Source organism: Oryza brachyantha, chromosome 1, assembly GCF_000231095.2.
Source record: "Oryza brachyantha chromosome 1, ObraRS2, whole genome shotgun sequence".
Lineage (NCBI taxonomy): Eukaryota > Viridiplantae > Streptophyta > Magnoliopsida > Poales > Poaceae > Oryza > Oryza brachyantha.
The window spans coordinates 8,315,407-8,333,867 of NC_023163.2; the positions used below are offsets into that span (position 1 = coordinate 8,315,407).

An 18,461-nucleotide genomic window follows, 5' to 3' on the forward strand; every position below is an offset into this window, starting at 1 on the left:
ACCAAGGAAGTGGAACAAGAGAGAGTTAATTCATAAATAGGGACGTGGGGAAGGATGAAAGGAAAAACAAGAAAATAGGTAGGCGGAAGTGCTAGATGCATGTTTTTTAAATTACAGTGTAAAAAAGCGTATTATTTAGCATGACGTTAAAGTTTTACTCAGATATTTTTATCACCCACTAGTGCTTATACAATGGGAATGCTTGTAAGAGAATGTCACATGGAGTATATTTTTATCCATATCCTCGGTGACTATACTATAAGTATTCTATACTAAATATGTTTTTGTTGGTGGTGGTGAATGTTAGACCCCCTAAGTCTCAAAGGGTGGATTATTGGAGTAGACTATAATTATTTTATTTAATTGCGTGTTAGTCAGGATAACTCGAGACTTTTGGCTCTAATAACCATGTTAAGTTGCATACATGCACCAACCGGTTGCACCTAAAAATCTAATCTAATAAGAAAAGACGGACAATTCACTTTATACACTCTAACAATAAATGACACCGCCTTCACCTACAACTATCTTCTTAAGTCATTGAGCTTTATTTTGACGAGAGTAGCATGACAAATTGTAAGTTGTATATTAAAACAATAATAAAAGGATTTATAGGATATAAGATATCAAATTCCAAAAGGGATATAAAGTTTTCTAACTAACAGTTGAAATGGTAATTATATGGTTATTTCTTTTAACCCTATTTCCCTTTAGAACTTTAGATAGATTTCGTTATCATGTCGCGCCATCGACATCCCATGATCTGTCATTCTGATTAACGTGGAGAGGCTGCTCTAGAGTGTCCAATTAGTATATTTATATATCACATATAATAGAGTAAACAATTAATTATTATTCCCTTGCATTATTACACTGTCGCGACGAGTGGAACTTAACATGGAAATTAACGAGCCACCCAACCATCAATCTGAGCCGTGGGTGCGATCGATGGATAGAGTGTACGTTGGACACTAGCACACAAGAGCCTCACGTACGCACGCCGGCGGCGGCCGGCGGCCATCAAACCGTCGGGTAGAATGGCGAGGTGGCGAGGCCACAGGTGCCCTGCGGCCACCACACGTCCTTGGCGAGGTAGACGTAGCCCTGGTCGCCCCAGTCGTTGCTCCACGAGTTCTTGGCGATCCAGTACTTGTCGCCGCCGATGTTCTCGCAGTAGCCGACGATGGTGACGGCGTGGTTCACCGCCGACGCGTCGGCGGAGCAGGGCCCCTTGTAGACGCCGCCCTTGTAGAACATGAAGTCGCGCGCGCTGGCGTCGATGTACGCCGTCACCGGCTGCCGCGCCACCGCCAGCGCCAGCTGCTGCTCGTCGTTGGGCGGCACGGCGCTGAAGCCCGACAGCGACGCCGAGTGGCCGGACAGCAGCTTGCCCACATCGCAGGCGCCCCTGACGCTGGTGTAGGGGTAATTCTCCTCCGACGCGATGCCCCCGCGGGAGGCCACCAGGTTGAGGGCCGTGTCCGAGCGCCCGCCGCTGCACCCGTTGCTCCCGCCGTCGCAGTCCAGCATCACCTGCTCGGACAGCGACACCAGCTCGCCGGTCTTGATCTTGTGAAGGCCTTCGATCGCCGCCGCCGCCGCGAACGCCCAGCACGACGCTGCCCATTGATTCGCACCAAATCATGTCAGCAAGCTTGGGACGAGCTAACGGACATATATAAGAGCATGTCGATCTAGCTAGCTTACCGCAGTTGCCTTGGTGCTTGACGCCGGTGACGGCGCCGCTGGACCGCCAGTCGACGCAGCCCGGCTGCCACGAGTGCGGCGAGATGTGGCTGGGCGTAGGCCGGCGGAACCCGGTGGCGTTGAACCCGGTGAACTGCTGCACGAACTCGCCGGAGGTGAGGTCGCCGAACCTGTTCATGCCGACGAAGGAGTCGGTGATGGTCTGCGGCGCGAACGCGCCGACGCCGGAGCTGATGTCGGTCTGGCTGCGGAAGGCGCCGATGAAGTTGGTGTTGTCCTTCCACACCTGGTACCGCTTCTCCTGCTCCTCCGGGCACGAGTAGTGCTTGGCGTACTTGGCCCTCCACTGCGAGAACAGGAACCTCAGCTCATGGTCGGACTTCTCGCACGACGGCGGGTGCGCCGCCGCTGGTAGCAGTAGGACCTGCAAGAGGCAAGTGATGGAGAAGAGAAGCCCGAGGTAGCAAGCCGGCTTGCAAGAAGCCATATTTCAGGTTAATTAGTTTATGTTATCTCGTGTACTTAGTGCATGCAATGATGCAACTGAGCTTATGCTTTATCTGTTCTTGTATGTCACATGCATCAGAGCAAAGGTTTATATAGACCTCTAGATCACCATGTACTAATGCATGCAGGGTTGTTAATTAGTAGGATAATGACTTGGCACTTGGGAGTGGTTGTGTGTATAGATGTTAAGTGTGTGTGTGAGATGAGGATAGACAGTTGGTCGGTAGGAAGTATGTTTCAATCAATGTAGGACTATATGCTGATTATTTGTTGTACTAAGAAGAACGATCTGTGTGTTGGTATCCGTCAGTGTTACCTTTTCGAGCTAGTTTGATCCCCTTCTTAGAATAAATGGCATGGTTTCTTGGTTGGAAAAAGTGATCTCTTTCACCCTTTTCTCTCTCCATTTTTTCTGGATTTTTCCTATGGATATCCTTGTACTGATTGAACAGCTCATTCAATATAAAATCCTACTGAAGGATTCAACAACTACCATTTAGTTAATTAGGTTTGTAATGTATAACGAACTGAAGGATGAACATGTGTTCAGAATATGTTATGGATTGACTAGAGAGTCCAGAGCATATATCGTTTAATTCACACGAAACTATGTGCTAGCTCGAGGCTTAGGGATACGAAAACAGGTTACCAGAATCTGTTTTATCTCGACAGTAGCATTTCCACCGTGTGTGACTTGGACTAAGTTCTCAATTGTCATCGTAATATTACTACCCCTCTTGCTTTCTATAAGGCATATTTAAATTTTCAAAAAGTCTCTCAGATTAAATTTTGGGGTTGTCTATTTATAAGTTGTCTGATCTTGTGCTGAGTTTTAGTAACATTTGGACGGCTAGGATTGCTCCAAGATTCATGCACTGAGCATTTTTTCTATTCTTGATGAGGTACCATAAGATAGTTTTCAATGTAAAATTTAGTACCTTCTAGTATCCAAGGTATTAAGATATACCAAATTTTACCTAAAAAATAGTGGTAATTCATGTTACCTTCTTAAGGATGGTAAAATTGCTCTCATGCACGAGTTATAAATCTTATCTCGTCTCATCCCAAACCAGATCGATCAACTGCTCCATTAATTGTATGCACGTCGCACCACCGCACTCCGCCGTCCATTGCCTCAAACGCCGCCGCCCGCCGGCGCCGGTGAAGCCCTGCATGCCCTCTCAGGCTAGCTCCTTCGACACCTGTTTACCCTGTTGTAGGGTAGAGGCCTTTGAATCTCAATCCAATTACCAGAGTCACCTGATGCATAGCAAGGCTGTTGATTTCAATTTTTTTTTCTTTTCCCCATTATGTTTTTGTACAAATATATTCTCAACGGATGTAAATTAAATTGGTATTCTGTGAAAACACTTTTAAAATATGAATCTATTGGTGTAACTTTTATATGCTAACTATACTTTTCCTTATGACTAACTAGCTAATCAAAGATTCAAAATCTACATATCAGGTATGGCTTTTTAAAATCACAATATGCCTTATAAAAATTCAATTCAATGGAGTAGGTAATTAATCGACATTATCAATTTTAATTTGCCCTACTAAAAATATATACTCCCTCCCTCCGTAGTTTAAAAGATTATATAGTTGACTTTTTGAAGCATTCATTTTAGTTAAAAACTTTACGTAACTATTAATTATTTTGTTATGATTAGATTTATTATTAAATATACCTTAACTACAACTTAACTTTTCACATATTTGCAAAAAAAAATTAAAATAAGTTATATGGTCAAACATATATAAAAAATTCATATAATTGTGTGCATCAACGCAGGGCCAGCATGAATTGATCTGCCTGTACGTGCAAGTGTATATTAGCACTTAACCTCCATCTTGCCACTACGGAAGTACTGAAGTAGGTTCCATTTGGTATTTGTTATTTTCTTAATATGGTATAACTACCTGTAAATGAAGCATCTTTTTTTGGGCAGTCGCAAGCCAAACATACGTAGTACACGTGAGCGTAGTAGTATTATTAATTCCACCTGGTCGCATATAGTACGTACGTTTCACTACCATCTTCTGTTACGTTGTTCCCATCATCAACTAGTCGAACAACCATATACACACGCCGAAAGTATTTTCATTGCTCGATGGGATATTTATGTTATCTAAATTATTAGCAAAAAAATTTAAAAAAATTAATTAGAAATATTAATATAAGATATATCACTACACCAACACTTAATTTTAAATTCGATTATTTAAACTTGTGACAAAAATAACAAATTCATTTAACCAAGAATATGCGTGTACTGGTTTCAATTTAATTTATTATTTTATTGTAACTTGTGAAAGTTGAATTTAAACTTTCATATTTGTGAATTAATATTATATCATATTACTCCAGCTTATTAATTGTTTTAAAGTTTTTGATGATTATCTAGGTGACGTACATGAAAGGAGTGGATGTCAAACCGAGGTGTGAAAATCAATCTCCTTTACAGCTGGGATTATTATTTGGCCGATGACTGACCTGCAACGAAGTCGATGGACTACGTAAGCATTTCGACTTAAATTGCTAATTGCTACGTACCAAACCCCGTAGATATATTAATTCAAACTACAGTTGTCGACGACGATGTCAACGTTTGTCTACAACAAAGTATAGCTGCCAGAGTTGCTACCTGGTCAGGCTTGTGTAACTAATCAAACGATTAGAACAATTGCATTAATTATTTGCTAGCTACCGAGATCGATCGATGATTCGAAAGTTGAAACCATTCATACGAAAGTCAATCATATGCATATGTCCTTGAACGATAGAGCATATGCGCTTGTCTGATAGAGCATATGTGTCCTTGAACGATTTGGTCTTCTCGTGCCCTTTTTTGTCATCAAATGCAAACCTACTCGACTGATCGTTATCCAATGGACTAAGTAATGCAACTTAATTACTTATGTAATGCAAGCAGAGTGTGCAGTGCTTATGTATTCCCAACATTTAGAGACAAAAGCATCGAGCGTACGTCTGCGTGTGTGACAGTGTAACTAATAGTGAAAAGGACTTGCAGATTTGCTGCAAATTAAGAATGCTGAGCTAGCTGAAGAAGAGAAACTGTGGACGACTAGTCTCATGATATGATCAGGCTGGCCAGACGAGACTAGCTCGATCTTGTGCTTTAATTTCATCTTGATCAAGCATATAATTCACTTCAGGGATAAGCTAGCTAGGTCGTTGGAACGTACATGTCAAAGAATCAATATGTTTATGAAGTGTTGCCAGTATTATCATTAGATACTTAAACATCATGGTCGGATCTCTGCCTGCAGCCTGGTCAAGTTCGAATCAAACTTCTTCGTCCATGCGGACGTTTCATTTCCCATCTATAACAACTACTGATCGATACGCTTGTGTAAACAATTCAGACCAGCAACAAAACTAACTTCTAGCTAACAACTGCAAGTACAAGCTGACACTGAAATACACACCTTGTCGATACTAACCTACTCAGATCGATCACTGTCGTTGCAGGTAGTAGCTAGCCATTCCTAACACAAAACCCCATGCTCCATCGGAAGCTTATATAAAGCCCGGTTCTTTCGCAACACTTCATCACAATCTCGATACACACACCAGCAGCAGCTAGCTTAATTAGAGGGATATTAAACTTGACCAAGGGAAATACAGTTAATGTTAGGTGTGTAGATCGGTCGAATTAAGTGATAAAAAGTTAAAACTAATTAACCGTCGATGGCTAGCGGTGCAGTCCTCCTGGTGGTGTGCACGTTGTTGGCATTGCAGGCAATGGCGGCGGACGCCAACTCCAACGTCACCGACGACGGCGTGACGATGCAGGTGTTCGAGGAGTGGATGGCCAAGTTCGGCAAGGCGTACCCGTGCCACGGCGAGAAGGAGCACCGCTTCGCCGTCTTCCGCGAGAACGTCCACTTCATCCGGAGCTACAAGCCGGAGGTGAGCTACGACACCGCCCTGCGCATCAACCAGTTCGCCGACCTCACCAACGAGGAGTTCGTGGCGACGTACACCGGCGCCAAGCCGCCGCACCCGAAGCAGGCGGCCCGGTCCGTGGATCCCATCTGGATGCCCAGCTGCATCGACTGGAGGTTCAGGGGCGCCGTCACCGGCGTCAAGGATCAGGGCGCCTGCAGTAAGTTGCTCGCCGCCGGCCCGCGCTCTCTTGCTCGATCGATCACCGTCGTGACCGCGCGGCTGCCGGTTTTCTTGCGTGCGTGCGTTGCAGAATCTTGCTGGGCGTTCGCGGCTGTGGCGGCGATCGAGGGGCTGGCCCAGATCAGGACGGGGCAGCTGACGCCGCTGTCGGAGCAGGAGCTGGTGGACTGCGACACCGACAGCAACGGGTGCGGCGGCGGGCACACGGACCGCGCGTTCGACCTCGTCGTCGCCAAGCGCGGCATCACGGCGGAGAGCGAGTACCGGTACGAGGGGTTCCAGGGCAAGTGCCGCGTGGACGACTTGCTGTTCAACCACGCGGCGCGCATCCGCGGGTACGGCGCCGTGCCGCCCAACGACGAGCGGCAGCTGGCGATGGCCGTGGCGCGGCAGCCCGTGGCGGTGTACATCGACGCGAGCGGGCCGGCGTTCCAGTTCTACGGCTCCGGCGTGTTCCCGGGCCCCTGCGGGACGGCGGAGTCGAACCACGCCGTGACGCTGGTGGGCTACTGCCAGGTCGATGCGACGGGGAAGAAGTACTGGGTGGCCAAGAACTCGTGGGGCAAGACCTGGGGCCAGCAGGGGTACATCCTGCTCGAGAAGGACGTCGCGAATCCGCATGGCACCTGCGGCCTCGCCGTCTCGCCACTCTACCCCACCGTCTAGCCGCTGATCACCTCACCACGTACGGTCGCCGGCCGGCCGGCTCGCCGGCGTCCTTCCTCTTCGTATCTCCTTTCGTTAATTACAAGTACCGAATTACGCGTGGAATAATGAATAAGTATCGAATTACGAGGGATTAATGCATGGATGCTTCTGTTTGCTTCGTGTGATGATCTATGTGCACGGAGGCTGAATTTCTACTCGTGATTTTTTTTATACGATCATCATCTTCTTCCACGAGCTAATTATTGCCTGAGCTAAAATGACAGCACAATTAAGACCTATTTGGGGGCTAACTCTAGTGCATTTTACTTGCAGTGGAATTTAGTCCACACAGTTGATCTATTTTTATCGAACGACTGTGATTAAATTATACTACCAACAACATTACATGCAATAGAAATTTGAAAGGATAATATCATCCTTGCCAAAAAAACGAAATTAGAAAATAGTCTAATCAATTAATTAACAAAGTATTAAAATATATTTTTAAATCAACGGATGAGATTAGTTTTAACCGGTAAAATACACCGAAGAGAAACTGTGGAGGGTTTTAAGACTCTGACAAACAACAGACGAAAAGACGGCTAGCGAGAGTATGGAAAAGCTGATTTTTATACTTCTAGCCTTTATTTCATTTTCTACATATTATAACTACAAAGTCTCAAAATCTAACTGTTGTTTGGTGAGCTTCTGATCGCTATAAATTATGTGAGAAACTGCAGCTACCGGAACCTCAACTAAACAAGATCTAATACCTATTGGTATGTTGTACTAGTGTTTTAAAATTAAATATTTTAAAATAGTAATAATTAAAGTTTTTAAAGGTTTTACCGTACTTTTACGTAAAACAATAAGAATTATGAAAATAAATCCTAGTGAGTAGTACGGAAATATTCTCAAGATGAAGGAACAGATGTCGTTGGATCAGTGAAGTTAATAATCGCGATTATAAGTTCGGTCCTTGGTGTTTAAAGACCGAACACCCTGACCCAGGCCTAGGCCCAGACATGTCAGACCGTCACTTAAAGTGGGCCTCGAGAATCGATGGTGAAAATCCAATTTGGGCCGTGTGGTCAAGACGTGTCATTACTACCATCTAGGGCAACAATATGGTCCAGCTGCTGCACACATCGCAGCCGCTCGATCCCTGAACAAACTACACCGCCAACCCAAGAAACAGCGTTCAATGGAGAACATGCAGAGCCAGACTACATACATAAACCTGATTTAGATACAAGATTACATTAGCCTGCTCGAGAACTACTATAAATGCACTTGGTACACCGTGCAGTGGCATTTACGATAGAGTTTTTTTTTTACCATTCTTAAAAAAAATACCTCAATATACCATATTTTTTATATATTATACTTTGAGTTATCAAAAAATTATAATAAAATTCTTGGTATCTTTAAGGTACTTTTTAAGGACGATAAAAGTATTATTTGCAATAACCTTGATTTATTCCACTACAGCAAACATTGCCTACATAGTTAATACGCGGGGATAATATAAGAATTAAGCCACCAGTTTTTCCCCCTCACAATGGACCAGTACACGGCGTAGCAAGCCAGATGGAGTAATGCAATGCAGAAATACCTGCATTGGTTCAAAATTTCAGAAGGATCAAGCATAATCCGCTTGCATCCAAAAAAAATGCTGAAACTTTTGGAATGCAATTTTGCGCAGATGTGTAATGATGCCAGATCAGTTGACGTACCATAGCGGTGCCCATGGTGCTGCAGGGTTAAGGAACGGGTACGGCCACCTGCATGCACACGTTTCAAACTTCATAGAAATATTTTTTAAAAAGTATCTTTGAGGTAAAAAAATTTAGTAAAATTTTGGGGTATCTTAAGATACATTGTTTCTGAAAGTACTAAATTTTTATATTAAAAAATATGGTACTTTAAGATAGTTTTTTTTTTGGACTTTAAGATATTTTTCGATGATAGAAAAAAAACTCTAATAATATTGTAGTACTGTAGACAGACTGATAGTGAGAGATTGTTTGTCAAAACTGAGAAGAAGATGCACTAACTGAAAGTAATCTTGGACTTTTAACACATTCCTTTTTGCTAAATATAATCAAGAGTTGTAATTGTTGTTGATCGATCTCACCATGTCAAGCCGCAACCATGTGCGATCCATTGGATGATCACATAGGAGCATGTCCAAAGAACGAAATACGTCAGTCTGAACCATGGGAACTCCTGGGAAGGCAGCAGAGAAGAACAAAAATATGTTATTCTGAAGGAAAATGCTTGGGCAATTAGTTCGTTTATCTTGACTCTGACCATACCAGGTTGTTAAGAGTAGTCTCTATCAGCAGAAACACAATGTTGAAAGAATGAGTGCAGCCCATCACCTGCAAATTGAGGAGGATTAGTTTCAGTAATCCTAAACTTCAGAGAATGATTTAGCTGAATGTGGTGAGCAGATGAAAATATGGGTGTGATTTTTTGTCATCTTAATGGTGAAATTAGTTTCTATGGTTAGTCCTAGTCAAGTCCTTGTTTTTAAGTATTGAGGAACGCTTCGGTGCATATTACTTATAGTATAATACTGCTTGTAGAACTAATCTCGTCCATTGATTTAAAAGGGTATTTTCATGTTTTGATTAATATTAGATTTATATTTATTATTTTTTAATCACATTATGCACGGATAAAAAAAACCAGCCCACTTACTGTCATAGTAAAAAGACAATATTATCCTCTCAGAATTCTACTGCTCCTAAAATTATTGGTAGTATAATTTAATCGCAACCGTCCAACAAAATTAGATCAACGGTCTCAATTAAATTATACTACAAGTAATCTGCACCGAAGTCAGCCTCTTAAGTATTTCCTGCACATCTCCTCATGTATAAAGTGACAGGGAACACTGTTTATTAACCATCACTCACTGCATTGAGGCTGAGACGGGATGAGTACATGAAGGGCGCTATCAGAGCCCAGAAGACCACATCCGTCAGCACAACCGCGCCGCCAAGCACCTGCATGTAGAGACTCGAAACGCCGGAGATGTCATGTCATTCTGAAGCCGAAGGATCGAGCAGCAAATTAACTGCAAACCTGGTACACGATCTGCATGAATCGCCCCAGCTGGTACAGCACAGCTCGAGCTCCTCCCTTCTGATCGTCGCCATGGTTGATCTCCACAAGGCTGTTGCTCAGGACACTTTCGTCGTGGCTCTGTCTCACGGGCAGGATAGTGACACGAACACGACGGTTGTTGCTGGATGAGTAGATGAAGCATCCGTATGCAGAGAAGAGTGTGGCTATCTGCGTGAATGTTTGAAGCATGTATTTGCATTGAGTAATTGAGTCCTGAAACCTTGGAATGTTCATCGCTTTTCCTTTCTTTTTGCTGAAACAGCGGGGGGGGGGGGGGGGGGGGGGGGAAGTACCGTAAAATAGACGATCTCTAGCACGATGGTCCACCTGCGAGGATTTAATCGATGGCACGAAATCAGTCGTTGTTAGTGCTTCAGTTTTGTTGTCGAGATCGAAGTAGAAAAGATTCAGAATCTGTCGATCACACACGTACTCCGTGTAGTACATCATTATGGCGATGCCGTAGGTCACCGCGTCCCACAGCAGCACGGCGGCGAGCGCGACCACGGCGGCGGCTCTGGACGCGAGCAGTAGCCACGCGGCGGCGGCGGCCGGGTGAGCCGCGCCGCTCCACACCGCGGGGGTGGAACCGGTGAACTCGTCGTGCGGCGGTACACACGACGACGACGATGCGGCGGCCGGCGGAAGCCTGCGGCGGAGCAACGTCGCCCAGAGGGACGCGGCGACGGAGCCGGCGACGATCGCGAAGCAGAGGACGTCGCCGACGCCGAGGCCCGCCGCCATCGCTAGCTTAGTTAGCTGGGGTTGCACCGTCGATGAAGCGAGCATGGAGTGCACAAGTGACTGGCACTAGTTGTTGCTGCCTTGTTTGTGAGTGATCTGATCGAGTTTCCAATTTGACCGGCAGTTGTCGTTGATTTTCTCGGTTCGGTTCGGACCGGTCGCTGCCATTGCAGCCAACGATCCGTTGCTGACTGATGATGATGAGCAACGCGATGGAACGGTGCGCCATCTCGGGCCGTGCGTGTGCGCTGCAGCAGCCCACAGGTCCAACCCAGCAGCCATTATTGTTTATCGTGTTATGATTTGAACTGGCCCGCGCAGATTGCAGCTAGCGAAATTTCTTATAATATCAAATATAGATTCATATTATATTATAAAATATAAATATTAAAGTGACAATATAGTTTTAAACTTGGATTTAACTTAGATCAAACTTTTACATTCACTTTTTTTCTCCTTGCCCAATTCAGATTAAAAAATCTAATCCTTCCAAAAAAATCGACGTTCTTTTTTATCCAAAAATCATGTTTTTTTCTCTTTTTTTGATTCAGATTATAAAAAATGCAATCCTTCCCAAAAAAAAATCCACATTCTTTTCATCCAAAAAATCATGTTCTTTTTTATCCAAAAAATCACGTTTTTTCTCCTAAAAAACCTCCTTGTCCAATCCAGATTTAAAAAAAAATCCGCGTTCTTTTTTATATCCAAAAATCACGCTATTTTTTATCCAAAAATCAAGTTCTTTTTATTCTAAAAATCATGCTCTTTTTAATAAAAAAAATCATGTTTTCCCTTGTCCGATCCAGGTCAAAAAAAATCCACGCTCTTTTTTTATCCAAAAAATCACTTTTTTTCTCCTAAAAAACATTTTTATCTCCTTGTCCGATCCATATTAAAAAAATTCAATTCTTCCAAAAAAAATCCACATTCTATTTTTATCCAAAAAAATAATGTTCTTTTTTCTATAAAAAATCACGTATGTTTCCTTCTTGTCCGATCCATATTAAAAAAAGATCCAATCTTTCCAAAAAAATCCACGTTCAATTTTATCCAAAAAAATCAAGTTCTTTTTTCTCTAAAAAAACTCCTTCTTTTTCCTTTTTATGTGATTTATCTACACCGTTATAATCTGGACCCACCATAATCTAACGGTGCATATTTTTTCTTTTTTATCTGATTTATCTACACCGTTATAATCTGGACCCACCGTGATCTAACGGTTCATATTTTTTTTATTTTTCTTCGATTTATCTACACCGTTATAATCTGGACTCACCGTGATCAAATGGTTCATATTTTTTTCTTCAATTAACGTGGTAATTTCTAGCCGTGAGAGCGAACGTAGAGCCTTCTTTTTCTATTACTTTAGATATATAATAGATTGCTACCAAATATATTTTAGTTATAATTTACCGTTTTCGTATAAAATTTTCAAATTAGAAGGATGGTTAAAGTGTACTGAAACATGGATGGTGCCACTAAAACGTGGTCGTAATATTGTCATAGTCTGACTATGGTTGCCTGCTTGCCTGTTTGGTGAGGGGTTAGAAATTCACAAAAAAATCACCATGCTTTCGCGCGATCCTTTTATTCTGGTTGCATTGTTACGGTTAAAATTGACTTCGTTAGAATGTTTGCTGTAATTTACCAGGCGTATACCCGCGGCTCTTCATGCATATTTTATTAGCAATTTTACGATTTTAAGAAATTACTGTAAGTTATTGTATTTTCCATAATAAAATTTAGTGTCTTCGGGTATTCCATATAAATTATAATTAGCTAAAGATATTTTTTTAAAAATAGTAATACTGTCCATATTTTACATTGCAGCCATACAACTTCAGGTCAGCCTTGTCCACTTCCGAGTTATACTTGTGAGTTGTGACGATCAAGTACGCAGGTAAACAACATTATAAGCTGCACCATAAATTATTCCTTATCACTATGATCAACATATGATGAGTTGAAACGAGCCAATCAAAGTCAATGGCTCAAAAGCGCCGTCGCGCGGTCGCGGAAACTCCCCACCCTTGCGTTGTGGTCAAACAACGCGGCTCCCGCTGTTTTGCGGTCATACCGTTACCGTGCAAAAGCAGAGACTTCTCCCTCCGGCTACTCTGCTCCCTGATTTTCCTGTCGGAATTGCATGAAATCCGCTACAGAAACTACGGACTTTTGGCTTTTGCTTAGATCACTTATAAGCTAAAGTTTAAATTTTTAAACTTTTATTCCGATTTGATTTTAAGGTTTTTCCATCCTTGATTTTTAGTTTGGCTTTTTTCCTTTGAAAAGCCAAAAGATGACCCAAAACAAGACTAAAAAATCAATACGACAAGCAATCTAGTTAAGAGCAATTTGGTACTCTACTCTCTAGTACGAGTATTTTTTTTATTCTTGAGAAGATAGCATGAGATACCGCTGTTTTCTAAATTTAGTATTTTTTAAGTACATTTCTAAGAATGATAAAATTGTTATACTACCTAAGGTATCAAGGGTACTAAGAAGAGATACTAAAATTTACATAGAAAAAATAAATAATACTTCTAGTAGCTGAGAAGGACAGTAATATTACTCCTAATTAAAACTCTAATCAAGTAGTCCTATTTAAGTAAACTGTCAACATATATGGAAACGAACATGGCTATTCAGTAACTGCAAATAACAAGATGACAATTTCTGTACTGCAAATTTTCACTAAAGGGCAGGGTAACAATACATGAACGGGTGAACCCGATGAATATATATGTACATCAAAGATGGCGCCAAAAGAAGAAACGACTTGCTACAAAATTGCTGGCTGTGTAAGAACAGCCATCAGGGTATTTACAGAGCAGGAGCAAAAAACCTGCCCATCATCATCATCATCATCATCATCATCTACTCATCAGGTTCCAGCCATTTCTTCAGGTTGCAGAGGGCCTCCGAAGACAGGCTCTTGCAACATCTAACCCTCCTGATCGGCGCCTGCTCTGAAGACGGTGAGCCACCCCCGAGCTCAGACCCAAAGCAAACGACGATCACAGTAAGGTTGTCAAAGGTTTGGAGCCTCTTCGCCTCCATGGCGAGCTCCCTCGCGCACCTCTCAGGGTCATCGTGTCGTCGGAGCCCCTTGCGGACTATGGTCACCGCGTGCTGGCTGGTCATGACGTCCCATATGCCGTCGCAACCTATAATGAGGAATTCATCGTCCTCAGTAAGTGTGGCTTGCTGGAACTCCGGCTCGGCGATGAGAGGTGACCGCGAGCCCTGAGGCATTTTCATGTCCCAATCCCCCAATGCCCTGGTCACAGACAGTACTCCATTGAGGTAGCCATCTTCAATGTACCCTCCACACTCAGCAATCCTTTGGTGCTCTGCGTCGTATGTTGGCCTGTGATCGCGAGACATCTCCACAGCTACACCTTTCCTACATAGGACTGCACGGCAATCCCCGGCGTTCGCAACCAACAACTTCCTGCAGATATGATGGAAACAAAAGATGAGCATACATACAAGACTATTGGACGATGATCTGCAGCCTGCAGAGATATGTATTGCATGGTTGCCTTACCTTCCAAATATCAAAGCTGTAAGAGCTGTTGTTCCTGAAGATCGGCTGATGGCCAAATCATCGGCAAGAGCAAGGTCAGCACTCAAGAATGCTTGACGGATTGAGTTCTCTACTAACTCTGAAAATGTTTCATCTTCTTCTAATGCCTGTGGGAACCCAGAATCCTCAAATAAGAGCCTTATAGCATGCCTTTTCATGTAGGCTGCTGCATCTGGACCCCCATGGCCATCAAAAACCTAAATTACAACAGCGCAATCAGTTTAATTGGTGTTACTGTGTACAGAGAATATGGTAAATACCGGCTTCTTAGCCTCTTACATACCCCATAGAAGGCATTCGGTGCTGGGCACATCAACAGTGAGCCAAGATGACCAGAAAGATCATCAATTCGGATGTGTTCATCTTCCATGTACCGCCTAGGTCCAATATCAGCAAAACTACCAGATCGAATGTTGGGGGAAAATTGTAATGATTCCACAGGTGCCTTAACCATCTGCATTAAGCACAAAAGATGAATTAATTACGATGCCGCTAATCCAAGGCGAACAACATGCCCTCTTTTGTGCTTAATGCAAGTCTACAACAGCGACATCCTGCAATATACCTCGTGAGAAACGTTTCCACCTTCTAATTCAATAGTAGTTGAGTTGCCCACCATCAAATGACCAATCATTCAAATAGTTTTCATTTTTTTAGAAGTGTTCCATCAAAATTGTAAATTGCTCGATTAATCAGAAAAACGTAGCCGCATAAACATTTCAATACTGAACTGATGAAGTATGGACTCAAGATGTGCAAATTTCAATTCCAAAGTAAAAGTCATCGCAATACTAGAACAGAACATGGTATTTCATCCATGCTGCCTATTTTGCAGGATTAATTTTTTAATTGAGTACTCAAAATTATTTCATCCATGTTGCCACTATCAGAAGTCTAAATTATACCGAGATTAAAAGACAAGGAAAGAAGTTTTTTTAAAAAACTCGTATGCAAGAAATTTCTTGAATTAGCCACAAGGACACTCAAAATTGGATTATACGAAAATAAAGCACCAACTCTACTCTAGCCATGGCGAACTATCAAACTGAAGAAGAAAAATAGACAAAGCTCTTTTTTAGAAGAGAACTCACCAGTTCAGGCGCTTCGACGACGGCGGCTTCCGAGCCAACCACCGGCGGCATCTCCTCCACCGGCGACGGTGACACCGACACCTCCTCGCCCCCCTTGACGGAGCACCGGCGGCGGAGCGACGACTCTAACAGCGGCACCACCTGATGCATCACCTCCGTTCCGGCCACCATCTCCGCTGCCTCCAATCCGCTCAACAACCCGTTCTTCCCCCACCCCGCAACCTCTCACCCTTCCCCCACCAGCCAAGAACTCCCGATCCAACCAGACCACACCGCTCGAATCCAAGCTTCAAAAAACACCTCACGATCGGCTGGATCAATCAATCAATCAATCACTCGCACGCAAAGAACTCTCTCTCCAGAAAAAGGATTTGACCTTTTCCACGAACACGCGACTCGACGGAGGATGCAGGAACACCAGCACGGAACACTTCTCTGATCCGAAGAAAGAAAGGAAAGAAAGAAAGAAACGGCGGAGATAAAAGAGAGGCCGGTTCTCCATCGACGCGCGCGCACCGGCGGCAGCCGGTCGGTGGCGGGCGGAGGTGACCGGCAGGTGGCCGTGAAGGAGGACCCCGGCGGCGGGTGGCCACGCGCGGCGCGGTGGGTGACCGGCGCGTGCCGGTCTGGTCCTTTTGCCGACCTTGTGTTGTGTGTGCTTAGGCTTACGCGATGGGTGATGCGTGCACTGATTTCACACCTTTCGCGTGTGATCTGTGGAGACCGGAGAGGCGGAGACCGTTGGTTTTGTGAAAAAGGAAAAAAAAAAACGATTAGGAGTTCCCGTTTTGTGGTATAGAAATTAATTTTAGTTGTATGGTTATTACTCGTGATTAGTCTAAAGTGCAAAACTTTTTTTTTCTTCTTCCAAAGGGAATTACAGTGGCAGATATTAATTACGGTATCTTATTTTTCTTATATATATATATACATACATATAAGAGTATATATTAACCAAGAAAGCCTAATATAATTTATTTTCACATTTCTCGCGTCTATAAAATGGTGCTTGCTTTATTTCGTAAACCGGTTATTTCTAGTGATTGTCGATTATCGAAAAAAAAGTACTTAGAAAATAACTAGTCACATTGACTAGGAAATACTAGTGGAGAGGAAATTTTCCCCCTAACTTTCCAGAGTTGGTAACTACCTGTCGATCAGCTAATTAAGCATCCTGTAAATACCTCTATTGCTTTTTCTGCGTTCTTCAGTTCTTGCTTTTAAACAACTCCAACAAGAGGGTAAAAAAATATGTAAAATAACAGCAATTGTTGTAGGGCCAAGAAAGTCATGTACAGAAGAGGCACCTATGCACGCTCTCAGAAGGCAATGGTGAGGTTCAATTTGGTTTGGTAGCCTTGCCAATTCATTGGTACCAATGTACATAAAAATTTTCTCTAACATTTTCTTTCATACGTTGAAGTATGCTTCGTTCTATCTTTAAGTAACATAGAGAAGAAACTTTTTAAAACGACGATGCATGTACCTATATTTTTTATGTTTGATGTTGTTAATTTTTAGATTTATATTTTAATTATTATTTATTTTGTTATACTTTTATCACTAAAAATTCAATTTTTTCATATTTTTTAGCATAACGGCCAGGATTGGTAGAATTTCCAAATAAGCATGACCCACCTAAATACACCATCTAGTTTTCAAATAAATGACATCAGCTACTATTCATTTAATAAATTTGACTTTTTTGAATAATATGATGTATATTGATATGATATATTAATGATATATGATATATAAATATACAGCAAGATAACTTTTACTAATCATCAATCGATCATTTAAAGACGGAAGGAGTAATAGGTTAGGAAATCCACCAAATTGTATATAACAATTCAATCTTCCCACCTCGTTCTATCCTAACCCTCCGGTACTTATTTTCATTTCACGATTTCACCCAACGTACCCCCATCATCTGAAGCCTACCCACCTCGTTCTATCCTAACCCTCCGGTACTTATTTTCATTTCACGATTTCACCCAACGTACTCCCATCATCTGAAGCCTACCCACCTCGTTCTATCCTAACCCTCCGGTACTTATTTTCATTTCATGATTTCACCCAACGTACCCCCATCATCTGAAGCCTACTACGGGCTGTTACACGCAGGAGAGAGTGCTAAGCAGTCTAATCAGTTCACGTAAATCAAGGAAAATTATTAGTATATGATTAATTAAGTATTAGCTATTAAAAACTTAAAAAATAGATTAATATGATTTTTTAAAACAACTTTCGTATAAATTTTTTTAGCAAAATGTACACTGTTTAGTAGTTTGGAAAATATGCGCGTGAAAAAAAAAGGAAAGTTATACTCAACAGTGTCTGGCGAACTCGTCCTACAAGGTTCCTCTCTGACCTTTCAAGTCCTTGTCACGTTAAATGTTTAGACACTAATTAGAAGAAGTGCTAAATATAGACGGTTAATAAAACTCATCTTATAGTCTGAACTATTTCGTAAGACGAATTTATTGAGACTAATTAGTCTATGATTAACGAATGTGATGCTATAGTAAATATTTGCTACTCGTGGCTTAATTAGGCTCAAAAATTTATGTAATAAAATAGTCTTTATTTATATAATTAATTTTATTATCAGTCTATATTTAATACTTCTAATTAACATGTTTAAACATGACAAAAGAAAAAAAAAGTGTCCAGACCGGAAAGGATCCAAGCGAAGGCATCAGCTTTCACCGGCGAAGAGAAAAAACGAGAGGCCCCCTTTTGCACTCCGTGCAGGGCAGGCCAGCTCCCGTTCCCAACCAGCCTCCCTGACGGCCACGGGGACAGTGGGCACGGCGCGTACGCGTAACCTGCACGCCACCACCCGGCCCTCCTCCTTTCGGTTTCCCTACGCGGGGGCGGC

The 18,461-nt window shown here is 42.6% G+C and overlaps 4 protein-coding genes across 4 annotated transcripts; 1 reads left to right on the forward strand and 3 right to left on the reverse strand.

Moving 5' to 3' along the window:
• Positions 1-807: 807 nt before the first annotated feature.
• LOC102714601 (ervatamin-B-like) lies at positions 808-2,194 on the reverse strand. The gene is made up of 2 exons (XM_040520041.1): positions 1,708-2,194; positions 808-1,619 (listed from the first exon to the last, which is right to left on the reverse strand). Exons 1-2 carry the CDS (start codon positions 2,192-2,194, stop codon positions 1,021-1,023), a joined length of 1,086 nt encoding a protein of 361 aa, XP_040375975.1. The 3' UTR covers positions 808-1,020.
• Positions 2,195-5,814: 3,620 nt separating this feature from the next.
• Positions 5,815-7,169, forward strand: LOC102720832 (ervatamin-B-like). The gene is made up of 2 exons (XM_006644028.3): positions 5,815-6,347; positions 6,441-7,169. Exons 1-2 carry the CDS (start codon positions 5,930-5,932, stop codon positions 7,034-7,036), a joined length of 1,014 nt encoding a protein of 337 aa, XP_006644091.3. The 5' UTR covers positions 5,815-5,929; the 3' UTR covers positions 7,037-7,169.
• A 1,358-nt stretch (positions 7,170-8,527) lies between these two features.
• LOC102714876 lies at positions 8,528-10,897 on the reverse strand. Its single transcript, XM_040519855.1, has 8 exons — positions 10,587-10,897; positions 10,447-10,480; positions 10,112-10,321; positions 9,943-10,032; positions 9,337-9,402; positions 9,156-9,247; positions 8,755-8,802; positions 8,528-8,633 (listed from the first exon to the last, which is right to left on the reverse strand). The coding sequence occupies exons 1-8, from the start codon at positions 10,895-10,897 to the stop codon at positions 8,528-8,530; spliced, it is 957 nt and encodes a 318-aa protein (XP_040375789.1).
• Positions 10,898-13,565: 2,668 nt separating this feature from the next.
• On the reverse strand, positions 13,566-16,032 carry LOC102721115 (probable protein phosphatase 2C 2). Its single transcript, XM_006644029.3, has 4 exons — positions 15,578-16,032; positions 14,770-14,940; positions 14,448-14,683; positions 13,566-14,351 (listed from the first exon to the last, which is right to left on the reverse strand). The coding sequence occupies exons 1-4, from the start codon at positions 15,746-15,748 to the stop codon at positions 13,775-13,777; spliced, it is 1,155 nt and encodes a 384-aa protein (XP_006644092.1). The 5' UTR covers positions 15,749-16,032; the 3' UTR covers positions 13,566-13,774.
• Between the last annotated feature and the right edge of the window lie 2,429 nt (positions 16,033-18,461).

Bases quoted from the DNA above. Each gene is read 5' to 3' on its own strand.
- LOC102714601 (XM_040520041.1), bottom strand. From the start codon at position 2,194: ATGGCTTCTTGCAAGCCGGCTTGCTACCTCGGGCTTCTCTTCTCCATC. The intron at 1,620-1,707 runs GTAAGCTAGCTA...ATCAATGGGCAG, and splicing joins CAAGCACCAAGGCAACTGCG to CGTCGTGCTGGGCGTTCGCG.
- LOC102714876 (XM_040519855.1), bottom strand. From the start codon at position 10,897: ATGGCGGCGGGCCTCGGCGTCGGCGACGTCCTCTGCTTCGCGATCGTC. The intron at 10,322-10,446 runs GTACTTCCCCCC...ACATTCACGCAG, and splicing joins TAGAGATCGTCTATTTTACG to ATAGCCACACTCTTCTCTGC. The intron at 9,403-9,942 runs GTGAGTGATGGT...CTCAATTTGCAG, and splicing joins CCCGTCTCAGCCTCAATGCA to GTGATGGGCTGCACTCATTC.
- LOC102720832 (XM_006644028.3), top strand. From the start codon at position 5,930: ATGGCTAGCGGTGCAGTCCTCCTGGTGGTGTGCACGTTGTTGGCATTG. The intron at 6,348-6,440 runs GTAAGTTGCTCG...CGTGCGTTGCAG, and splicing joins CAAGGATCAGGGCGCCTGCA to AATCTTGCTGGGCGTTCGCG.
- LOC102721115 (XM_006644029.3), bottom strand. From the start codon at position 15,748: ATGGTGGCCGGAACGGAGGTGATGCATCAGGTGGTGCCGCTGTTAGAG. The intron at 14,684-14,769 runs GTATGTAAGAGG...GTTGTAATTTAG, and splicing joins CACCGAATGCCTTCTATGGG to GTTTTTGATGGCCATGGGGG. The intron at 14,352-14,447 runs GTAAGGCAACCA...TCATATCTGCAG, and splicing joins ACAGCTTTGATATTTGGAAG to GAAGTTGTTGGTTGCGAACG.